The 12312-nt window shown below is 43.0% G+C and overlaps 1 protein-coding gene across 1 annotated transcript; it reads left to right on the forward strand.

The window, feature by feature from the left end:
- The first annotated feature begins 2485 nt into the window (after window positions 1-2485).
- On the forward strand, window positions 2486-4341 carry LOC113150199 (proteinase-activated receptor 4-like). Its single transcript, XM_026342602.1, has 2 exons — window positions 2486-2862; window positions 2994-4341. Exons 1-2 carry the CDS (start codon window positions 2754-2756, stop codon window positions 3908-3910), a joined length of 1026 nt encoding a protein of 341 aa, XP_026198387.1. The 5' UTR covers window positions 2486-2753; the 3' UTR covers window positions 3911-4341.
- The last annotated feature ends 7971 nt before the right edge of the window (window positions 4342-12312 follow it).

Raw genomic sequence — 12312 nt, forward strand, 5'->3', positions numbered from 1 at the left:
GAGATGCAGTGTAAAGCGCTTTGAGTACCAGCTAGGTAGAAAAGCACTATATAAGTGTAGAACATTTACAGTCAGAAAACATTCACCCCATGACTTCGACAGTAAGCTGTTGTGAATATGATGATAAAAAAAAAAAAAACATGTTAGCTGTTGAGTCTTTTTAAACAGGATGTGTTTGGAAGAGAGCAACAGAAAAATGTTCAGGTCAGTTATGAGGAAATCCTCAGTGTCACCTCAACTGTTATCGTCTGGTTCTTCTTCAATTCTACTTTTCCTTTTCAGTGTGGGTAAAGGACAGGTATTTAAAACGGAAAAAGTGTTCTCTGAAACTGTTGGATTAGACAGACTCACTCTGGTGTTCTTTATCAACTGACGACTCAGTGTATAGTGAAATCTTACTTCCTGGAGGCTGGGTACAATAATGATGGTTGGTTGTGGGTGTGTCCAGCAGGAGGCGACAGCTGCACATCCCAGCAGGGAACTGCTGCTCGAACAAACAGGAGAGAGCAGCAGGAGACTGACACAACCTCAAATCAAACTCTTTGTTTTCTGTCTTCACAACTAGAGACACATTTGACTGATATGAGAGTGTTTGCTGCTGCTGCCACACCTTCATCACTGTGCAGCATGAAGTCTGACTGGTTTCAGCCCCAGCAGCTGGAACACACCTCCTTAACACACCACTCAGTTTCTAATGGATGAAGTGAAGTGATTCTGAATTTGTTCCTGCTTCAATGCTCCAAGTATGAAGTTTGACTGGTTGGACTGAGTCTGACTTCAGAGGTTCAATCATTTATTGTCATCTCTGCTTCACACAGTCTTTTCTACCGTGTCTCTGTCTTTGCTCTATTATTGTCCGGGACACATCTCCACTTACGTGTTGACCCCTGTCAACCACAATCTCGAAACCACCTGGCGGTTTTAATGCTGTGGCTGATCAGTGTGTGTGTGTGAGCACTAGTGGATGTTGGTAAAATCTTCATTCAATGATTAAACCAGTAGAACAGAGTCTTCTGCTGATGGACCTGTATCTGTTTTTAGAAGCAGTTAAATAGCAAATCATGAGATGTAATGTTTAGATTTAATACCGCTAATGTGCAAAGGAACATATGATATGTTTCAATGAGAAAGAACTAATCCACACAGACACGTTCTTCTATTTACATTTATTATTTACACGATCCATCAATAAATGAGCTGCAGATATTTCTTCCATGACTCTGGAGGAACTCAGACTCGGACACGTATTAAAGATCAAATGTAAAGTAAATACTGTGAGAAAGGCAGCAGGGAAGAGATCCCTTCACTGACATCTCAGGCAAACAAAACCCCAAAGTGATGATAAACAGGAGCCAAAGTCCGTAAGAGGAAACGTACAAGCACGACTCTCAACAGGAGACTCACAGTGGAGACAGAGCGTAACGGGCTCTTTAGTGAGAGATCGGTCCCCAGGAAACCTGAAGGACTTTACAGGGTGGCCAATGTGAACTATCTGAAATCACTAGGTATAAAACTCTTCATTTCCATCTGTTGGATTTTGATAATATACTTGTTCCTCTTGGACAAACCATTGTTGGACAGCTGCCTAACAGCAGATGATGGTAATACACTCAACCAGAGGAACCAGGAGTCAAACCACTGACCCTTCGTAGACCACAGCTCTCAGCTGAACTACTGCCACACCAATTTATAACTGGCTTTTTTTTCCAACATAAGGAACCAATTTGGAATTTGTGAGACTGTTCAAGTTGGGTAAAGTTCATTAAACGCATCATGAAACCATGTTCTCCAGAGCTACATGTAGTACTCCACCTGTTGTCATGAACATATCCTGATCTTGTCTGAAAATCTTTCTCGTTGGTTAGAAAGGATGTTTTAAAGAAGAAGATCAACCATTTCCTTTGCATCATATGTGAGAGCTTCTGTGTGTCCTCACTTTAAATTGATCAAATTTAGTAAAATGAGAAGCATGTTTAAAATTGCAAATGTCTGCATTCAATGTGAAAAATTAATATATTTTCATTCTGATAAAATGGCCCTAGAAGGAGAAAGAGCAGGCGATTTGATTATATTTTCCCCATTCTTCACTTAACAGGTATTTTTTGATGACAGCGTGTCGTCCATTAACTGCGGGGTCAGCGAATTGGATGGTTCAAGAAGGAATCTGGGTCCTGAAGAAGCAGCCAACTGAGACACAGAAGCAGACTGGATAAAATAATGCCACAAGACAGAATCCAATCTGAACTCACCAACACTAACTCAAAAACCAAACTCTGACAGAAAATCTGTTCATCACATCACAGCTATAGGGGCCTAACTTTCACTCAGATTGTGACCTGAACCCTGAAACAGACCAGTCCACATCCTCACAGCTGGATCCAAAAAGTAAAAGCGATCCTCACAAAGACAGACATACTAGAGTCACACGGCTGGATTCCATCAGAGGAGGAGACAAGTTGGCGCTTGCAGTTCTGATTAATTACAGACAACTGAGCGTCACTGTGCTCATACTGCTGATACCACAGATAGTACAACAAGCACTACTACTGTACTGTAAGTAGAGAGTCCCACTTCTACTGCTCACTGTTACCACTGTAAAACTACTGTTTTTAACGACTGTTATTGGAAGAGAGCTGCTGCTGCCAGGAGTAAAAGAGAAGAAGTCGAACCTGCGGGGACAAAAAGAAGAGGTGTTGGAAAGACGGACAGAAAAGGACAAGAAAAACTTGGAGGGACAGAAGGAAAAGAACAAGATGGAGTCCTTTTTTGGAATTCTGGTCTTCATCTTTCTGGAATCAACTGTCTGCAGTCAGTTTGATATTGAAAAAGATGGGTCTGCAACCAGCTGGAACCCTAAGACGGGTAAAACCTTCTTTTTCTTTTTAGTACACTATTAAAACCACTACAGTACAGTAGTAGTGCTTGTTGCAGATTAAGGACACTAACTACGAGTAAAAAGGCATTTTACATTTTGCATTTTCTGGTCTCTGCAGCTCATAACAGCACAGAGATACGGTCCTCCACCACCACTTTGTACCTGCCAGTTCTGTACCTGTTGGCCTTTATCGTGGGTCTTCCCTCCAACCTGTTGGCTCTCTGGGTCCTGGTTTTCAGGACCAAACGGCTGCCATCCACCACACTGCTCATCAACCTGACTGTTGCCGACTGCCTTCTGCTGCTGGTCTTGCCGTTTCGTATCGTCTACCACTTCAGAGGGAACAACTGGGAGCTGGGTGAGCCTTTTTGCCGCGTCGTTATGGCGGTGTTTTACGGAAACATGTACGGCTCCGTCTTGTGTCTGGCCTTTGTGGCTCTGGACCGATACATGGCTTTGGTTCACCCATTTGCTGCCAAGACGCTGCGCAGCCAGCGGACCGCTGTGTGCATGACGGCAGTGGTGTGGGTGGTGGTGCTGGCTGCCATGCTGCCACTGCTGGTGTCGCAGCAGACCTTCAAGTTGAACGAACCGAACATCACCACCTGCCACGACGTGTTGGATTCAGATTTCCAGCAGAACTTCCTCCTGCCGTACTTTGTCACCTTGTTCACTTCCTGTTTCCTGTTGCCCTTCCTCGTCATCCTGTACTGCCACAGCGCTGTGCTGCACACACTGCTGGCTGAGGGGAAGCGCTATGGTCATGCAGTCTGTGTCACAGTGCTGGTCCTGCTGGTCTTCATCGTGTGTCTGCTGCCCAGCAACATCCTCCTCCTCATTCACTACATTAAGAAGAGTGATGACTTGTACCTCCCCTACATGTTTACCCTGGCAATAAGCACATTTAACAGCTGCATCGACCCCTTCATCTTCTACTACGTGTCGGCAGAGTTCAGGGAGATGACCAGGAGTGCGCTGAGCTGCAGCAGAGAGTCTGAATACAAAATGTCCACTCGTTCAACCGCTGACATCTGATGACTGCTGCGCTGCTCCACCTCTGATCATACACATGATAAACTAGTGGCTTTATAGAGTGCGACTGTCCACGATCCACACAATCAGGGGTTTGAATACTAGTTCCTTCTGGTCCACATACTGAGGCATCTTTGGACAAGACACCAGACGTCCTGTATCAGCACCATCATATATATCCAACAACAATCTCACTAGTAACATTACCACAGCGTAGAACTACTGTGAGATATACTATTAGTAAAAGTTTTAGCTCCAGACATTCAAGTCTCATTTCACATCAGTGAATCTGATGTTATTGGATTTAAATCACTTTAATGTAGGGGCTGTAATGATGGAGATTATTTAACCTATTCTGAAAATCTAATTACTCTCATTTGAAGTACTTTGCATGCTGCTGGTTTCTTACTGGGATCATTAAAATCTTATGATTATACTGTGTTTGGTTTGATTATTCAGATTCCACAAACTGATGTAGAGGAGTTAATGGACAAATCACAGAAATACTTGATGAAAGTAGAAATGCCTAAAAAAACTGTACTTGAGTAAAAGAACATGTAAAGGTAAAAGTACTCGTAACAGTACATACAGCCGTGAGGGAGCAGATTGTGATTCTTTAAATAAATTAGAGGGAGAGCACAGGTTCAGGTTTCTGTTCAGCTAAATTCTCTGCATTGTCTGCACTGTGTGATACAGCAAACACAGAACTGCTGTGAATCGAACGAAGCAGCGGAAGATCACATCACAGTAAACACGACTGGGTTTGTTCAGGACTCAGGCTTCACCTGAAGTGATTTAGAAATGCGTTAAATATTAGAAGAATGAACCTTCTGGCAACATGTGTCAGATGAAATGATGAATTCTGCTTCCATGGTAGTTGGACACTTTTTACATGAACGCCGTCATGAGGCTTCCACTTCAACATTTGATTTAAAATAACATTTTAAATGTGATAAACAGATGACGTAAGAGGGAGAAAACTCACTTTGCACGTTTGTAAGAACTGTTATTAACGAGAACTCACAGAACACCTTTAAATAAACACCCAGTTTCCACAGCAAACCCAAACACAAAGCTCCAAACAGCACTGGATCCAGCTCCAGCAACGAACTTCGAGCAGTTTTTTTAGCTGCTGTTATGATTATGTAACAGTAATATATGTAGTATAATAATGGAGATGACAGACTTTATTGATCCCCTTGGGGAATTTGATGTTTGGACAGCTGCAGTAGATGACGAAGCTGCTGTGGTGTGTCTGCGTCTTGTCCAAGGACACCTCAACATGTCAACACCTCAACACCTCAACAGGAGGAATCAGGAGTCGAACCACTGACCCTGGGGTTTATAGACTGCACTACCAACATGAGCTACATGCTGCCCTATCACCTCCTCCGAGCCAGATTCAAACCAGCAACCTGTTCAAAGTATGTCTTTGAATACAGCTCTAAAGTCCTATTTTTAATAATGAAAACAAATGCGTAAATGTTTCTGCAGCCCCATTTCCAAAAGAGCTGGGATAGTACCTTTAAAATTTACATCATGTGTACAGTCTTTCCTGAAGGTTCTATTAAAAAACTGACAAATACCTGTGTGTTGTTGCTCCAGTTAAAGTTATGTAACATTTATCAGTTACGACACGATCACTAAAACTAGACTGACAGGACTCGATTCAGACACGTGGAGAAAGGCCAGAAACCAGAAACGTTTGTGAACTGTACTCTATAAGTATTTCAAATCAATTCAGTTTTATTTGTATAGCGCCAATTTACAACAGAAGTTATCTCAAGGCACTTTACAGTTTAAGGTTTAAGACCTTACAGAAAATATTTATACAAAATAAAATTATAGAGAAAACCCATTTGAGCAAGCTTTAGGCAACAGTGGAGAGGAAAAACTCCCTAAAGTACCCACAAATACTACTGTTTCTCCAAGCTCTATATATATATATACATATATATGTGTGTGTGTGTGTGTGTGTGTGTGTGTGTGTGTGTGTGTGTGTGTGTGTGTGTGTGTGTGTGTGTGTTTACTGCTGGTACTGTAACTACTGCTACCATTACTACTACTACTGCACCAGGCAGGTGAAACACTAGCTGGTGACATGACGTGACTCAGCCTCAGCTTCCTCCTTCTCTGGCTCAGTAAGACTAGGCCCCCTCCTCAGAGCTCTAAAGGAACAGAGTACATTCCCTCTGAGTTTTTTTTACTTATTTTATCAACTTACTCAGAGAATTCCCATTTTATACGTCTTTATGATTGAACTATTAGTTACTGGCCAAACAGTAGGTAAACATACACGGGAATCAGCCAATATATTACATTATATTAATGTTCAATAATTTAGGACTATTCTTTTTTACAGCTACTTTTACTAAAGCTGAATATGTAATTAAATCTGTCTCCTCAGATACTTGGATCAGACGTAATGATGAAAGACCCAACGACTGAGAGTCTTCAAAGACACAAAGTAAACATTGGTGGACTTTGTCTACATCTGCTGGAAACATCAGAATATTGGGCAGTACATCTGTGAACAGGTAATCAGTCTTAAATTATAGGTGTCAAACTCAAGGCCGGGTGTACAATTATATCCAGCCCACAAGATAACTTTATAGACAGATTAATTATCATTATTGTTATTATTATTAATTATTATTGTTGTTGTTGTTGTTATTGTTATTATAATGATTTATTATTATTGTTGTTGTTGTTGTTATTATTGTTGTTATTATTATTATAATTATTTATTGTTGTTGTTATTATTATTATAATTATTTATTGTTGTTGTTGTTGTTATTATAATTATTTATTGTTGTTGTTGTTGTTATTGTTGTTGTTATTATTATAATTATTGTTGTTGTTATTATTGTTGTTGTTGTTATATTTATTATTATTGTTGTTGTTGTTATATTTATTAATATTGTTGTTGTTGTTATATTTATTAATATTGTTGTTGTTGTTGTTGTTGTTGTTATTATTATAATTATTTATTGTTGTTGTTGTTATTGTTGTTGTTATTATAATTATTTATTGTTGTTATATTTATTGTTGTTGTTGTTGTTGTTGTTATTATTATAATTATTTATTGTTGTTGTTGTTATTGTTGTTGTTATTATAATTATTTATTGTTGTTATATTTATTGTTGTTGTTGTTATTGTTGTTGTGTTGTTTGTTCTGTTTTTGTTGTTGTTGTAGTTGTGTTGTTATTAGTTTTTTTTTACTTATTGTTGTGTTGTTGTTGTTTTTATTCTACTTCTTATTTGTTGTTGTGTGTTCTTGTTTTGTTCTTCTCCTTGTTTTGTGTGTTGTTCTATTGTTGTTGTTGTTGTTGTTGTTGTTATTAGGCGCTGCGTGTGTGGCAGCATGTCTCAGCAGCTCTGTCCTTTTGTGTTTTTGCTTTGTGTTTTCTAATGTTTTCTTCCACCCTATTTGTGTTTTTTGCTTGTTATATAAATCCATATAGAGTCCTGCGACCAAGGACACAAACTTCACTACTTTTCCATTTGTTTTATTATCTTTTATCAACTTTTTGAGCCTCGGGGGATCCTTCAGGATGCGGTTCCATTGTTTACACTCGAGACCAGCTGTTAGCTCTGAGCCCAGCCGAGTTTCTCCACACTGAAAATCCAGAGAGTCCAGCAGAGATACGGAGAAAACGACGATGCTGCAGAACCGGAGTTAAACGCCAGGAGAGAAGACGGAGGTTCAAGCTATGTGTACCATCCGTTATTATGGGAAACGTCCGCTCTCCATAACAACCTGAACGAGCTAACGGCGCTAATGTCTCCGCAGCGCCTGTGCTGGTGTTCCAAATTCACGAGTGACCACGTTAACTGGTGACCATTAGTTAACTAATGTAGTTAATGTAGTGAACAGCAGACCAACCCTGAGGCAAAAGCTCCTGTCAGTGTTGAACAGAGACATTATTAGAAGCTGAAGTTGTGTGAATCCACAGACACGGTGGTCACAGGTTGATGTGTCTGATCCTGTGGAGGTTGAATACAAACAAAGACAAGTGCTGAACAACTGCTGGATCAGTGGTTTTCACCTCTGACCCTGAACGAATCCCGAACAAACCATTTTTTCTTAATTTATGTTATTATTCTTTGTGTAGTTAGCATTTATTCACTTAAACATTACTCCAAAGATGAAACACACAGGTTTGATGTTTGAGTGAACACAGACCAAAGTCATGAAGAGATTTCCTCAGTCCACTGAGGATCCTCTGATTACAGACTGTCCAGTAAAACAGTACAAGAAACGTTCAAGCTGTGTCGGACTAGTTCTTGACGTTCTTGTAGAAATACTTTTTAGTTACGTGTTAGGTTTAATAAAACAACGATAAACAATCAAATCTACTTTGACAAGGACAGATAACGAGCTCTCTTCCTGTAACCAGCAGCAACGAGCGACGCACTCGGAAGTTGGTCACCAGTTAACGTGGTCACTGGTAAATCTGGAACACCGGGAGAGCAGCCTGCTGTACTTCACCGAGACGTGGCTCAACCAGGACTCACCAAACTCCGTGGTCTCCGTCACGGAGTCACCTTGGTGCGGGCGGACCGGAGCGTGGCGCAGAGCGGAAAGAAGAAAGGCGGCGGACTGGCGGTGTTCGTGAACGACACGGACCACATCACTGTTAAAGAACAACACTGTAGCAGGGACATTGAAGTGGTGGCACTCAGCCTTCGGCCGTACCACTTCCACGGGACTTCTCCCATGTACTGGTACCGGTCACCTCTTACATCCCTCCGTCGGCCGACGCCGCTGTCGCGTGTGAGCGCGTGTACAGCACCGTGTCCCAGCTGCAGACACAACACCCGCAGACACAACACCCGCAGACACAACACCCGCAGACACAACACCCGCAGACACAACACGCGCAGACACAACACCCGCAGACACAACACGCGCAGACACAACACGCGCAGACACAACACCCGCAGACACAACACGCGCAGACACAACACCCGCAGACACAACACGCGCAGACACAACACCCGCAGACACAACACGCGCAGACACAACACGCGCAGACACAACACCCGCAAGCCCTGATTCTGATCTCTGGGGACTTTAACCATGCCTGCACCCCCCTCTCCGCCACCCCGCCCAACTTCACCCAGTATGTAAACTGTCACACAAGGGACAATAAAACTCGGGACCTTCTATATGCAAGTGTCAAGAACGCATATACTTCTGCCCCCCTCCTCCCTTTAAGACACTCTGACCACAACCTGGTTCATCTCTCCCCTACGTATGCTCCAGTGGGGAAACAGCAGACACCACAGGTTAAAACAGTGAAGATCTGGACTGAGGAGGCAAGAGAGCAACTAAAGGACTGTTTTAACACCACAGACTGGGACATTCTCTGCAGTCCACATGGGGAGGACATTGACAGTCTCACACACTGCATCACGGACTACATACATTTTTGTGTGGAAAACACCGTGCCAACAAAGACAGTGCTGTGTTTCTTGAACAATAAGCCCTGGATCACTCTACAGAGTAGAGCTGAAGGCCCTACTAAATGAGAAGAAGAGGGCCTTTCTCTCGGGGGAGAAGGAGGAACTGCGGGATTTAAAATACAAAATCAGAAGATGCAAAGACAGCTACAGGAAGAAGTTGGAGCATCGCCTGGAACAGAACAACGTCCTTGATGTGTAGAGAGGTCTAAAACACATCTCAGGCCACGGTGAGGCTGGAAATGGTCGCCAGGTCACAGGAGGCAAATTAACTGAACCTGTTCTTTAACAGATTTGATTCTGCCCAGCCCCCAGTCTCCCCCCCAACAACCCACAGCTCCAGACCAGCTTAGGAGGGAGTTAAGGAGGACAAAGGCCAGGAAGGCAACAGGCCCGGATAACATCAGCTCCAGGCTCCTCAGGGAGTGTGCAGACCAGCTCTGTGAGGTGGTCCTGTCCATATTTAACACGAGCCTCAGCCTGGAGAAAATACCAGTTCTCTGGAGGACTTCCTGCCTGGTTCCAGTTGCAAAAGTACCTCATCCTAAGGAGCTGAACCACTTCAGACCCGTCACCTTAACCTCCCACCTGATGAAGGCTATGGAGAGGATCGTCCTCAGCCACCTCACTCAGGTGAGCTCAGCACTGGACCCGCTGCAGTTTGCATATCGACCAGGCATCGTGCCCTGTCTCACCTAGAGTCCCCTGGGAGCACTGTGAGAGTCATGTTTTTTGATTTCTCCAGTGCTTTCAACACCATCCAGCCATCACTGCTGAGGAGGAAGCTGGATGTGGCAGGCGTGGACCAACATCTGACTGCTTGGACCATCAACTACCTCACAGACAGGCCACAGTTTGTGAGGCTGCGTGACTGTGTGTCTGCTATAGTAGTCTGCAACACGGGGGCACCTCAAGGAATTGTGCTCTCCCCTTTTCTGTTCACTCTACACATCGGACTTTAAATACAACTCCCACCACTGTCACCTACAGAAGTTCTCAGTTGACAGTGCCATTGCTGGCTGTGTATCCGGGGGGAATGAGCAGGAGTACAGGGGGGTCATCCCTGACTTTGTGGCTGGTGTGAAAATAACCACCTGATCCTAAACACCAGCAAGACAAAGGAGCTGGTTCTTGACTTCAGGAGGTCCCCTCCACCACACACACCGGTGAACATCCAGGGCTCAGACATTGAGACTGTGGACACATTTAAATACCTGGGTGTTCACCTTAACAACAAACTGGACTGGTCTAACAACACGGACGCTCTGTACAAGAAGGGCCAGAGTCGCCTTCACCTGCTGAGGAGACTGAGGTCTTTTGGTGTGTGCAGACAGCTGCTAAGGACTTTTTATGACACTCTGGTGGCCTCATCAGTCCTTTATGGAGTTATGTGCTGGGCAGGGGGCAGTACAGGCAGAGACAGGAAGAGACTTAACAAACTGGTTCAGAAGGCCGGCTCTGTCCTGGGCTGCACACTGGAGTCCATCGAGGAGGTTGCGGACAGGAGGATGTTGGCTAAACTAACATCCATCATGGATAACCCCTCCCACCCCCTGCACCAAACTGTAGAGGCTCTGACCAGCTCCTTTAGCACGAGACTGTTACACCCACAGTGCAAGAAGGAGCGCTACCGCAGGTCATTCCTCCCCACGGCCATCAGACTATACAACACAGTACTACAGTGACACACTATGTACCTACACAGTGTATTTCATTTGTTGTTCGTGTTGTTGTTTATGTCATTTGCTTTTATACTGGTGTTAACTGGTTATATTATCGTTGTTTGGTGTGTAATTAACTAATTAACTTAATTGTCTTGTAATTTATTTTATTTTTTCTTGTGTAGTTAATATTGATGCTATCCAGTCTATACTGCTTTTCTATACTGTCCTATTTAATGTCACCTTGCTGTTGTAGACAGAAGAATTTCCCCATCGTGGGATGAATAAAGTCTATCTATCTATCTATCATCTATTATTCATGGCCTGGTGAACAGAACACGGAACCTTACACCAAACCTAAACCAACTTGTTGCCAAGAATCAAGCATGAACTGAATGTTTTGATTTGTCATTTAAATTTGATTTACATTTCCATGCTCATATTTCGAATCATTTGTACGATTTGGATAGGAGATATTTTTATGGAGAGAAAACATATTTAATGTTTATGAGTTAGTTTTAACGTGTTCAATAAATATTTATCCTGTTCGACCTGCGACCTAAAGTGTGCTTTGAATTTTGGCCCTCTGTCTTAAATGATGACACCGAGAGGTTTTACAGCCTCTCTTCTTCACCTGATGCTCCATCACTTTAGAACAGGATCAATCTGGACTCATCAGACCACATGACCTTCTTCCATTGGACAGTTCTTAACCCAGTTTTAGTAGTTTCATCAGTCTCCAGATGTTTTCTTTGATTCATTCCAATAATTTGATGTTTCCACAGACTGTGGGTGTCTGTGGATCAATAGGTAGAGCAGTTAAAGGATGTGTCTTCAGACATGGTTGAGGCAGATGGAGACAGGGAATGAGTTCAGGAGAGCATAAGTACAATAAATGACAGTTCACAATCAAACACAGATGATGATAATGATAATGATGATGGTAAAGATATAATCCAAAGTCCAGTGAGCAGTTATGCTAATACAGTCCGGGGTTATGTCCAAGGGTAGTTCAGATAAAAATCCAGTAGCCTAATATTCGTGGTCAGGGGTTTCCAGGTCATACACAGTGAGGCAGTACAAAAAGAAGTCCGGCAGTCAAAATCCACAACAGAAAAGACAGTCCAGGTCAAAACATGTAGGAGGTCCAAACAAAGTCCGAGCAGGGAAGGGAACAAACAAAGGAGAGAACAAGTCAGGGGAAAACACTCACGGTAGCTGAGGGGTAGGCTGAAGGCAGGTCTGGTGAGTGGAATCATGCAGGGACAGGGCAGAAGG

The sequence above is a fragment of the Anabas testudineus genome, chromosome 9 (assembly GCF_900324465.2).
Source record: "Anabas testudineus chromosome 9, fAnaTes1.2, whole genome shotgun sequence".
Classification (NCBI taxonomy): Eukaryota; Metazoa; Chordata; class Actinopteri; order Anabantiformes; family Anabantidae; genus Anabas; species Anabas testudineus.

Coding starts and splice junctions, on each gene's coding strand:
- LOC113150199 (XM_026342602.1), top strand. CDS start 2,754: ATGGAGTCCTTTTTTGGAATTCTGGTCTTCATCTTTCTGGAATCAACT. Junction 2,863..2,993: donor CAGCTGGAACCCTAAGACGG/GTAAAACCTTCT, acceptor TGGTCTCTGCAG/CTCATAACAGCACAGAGATA.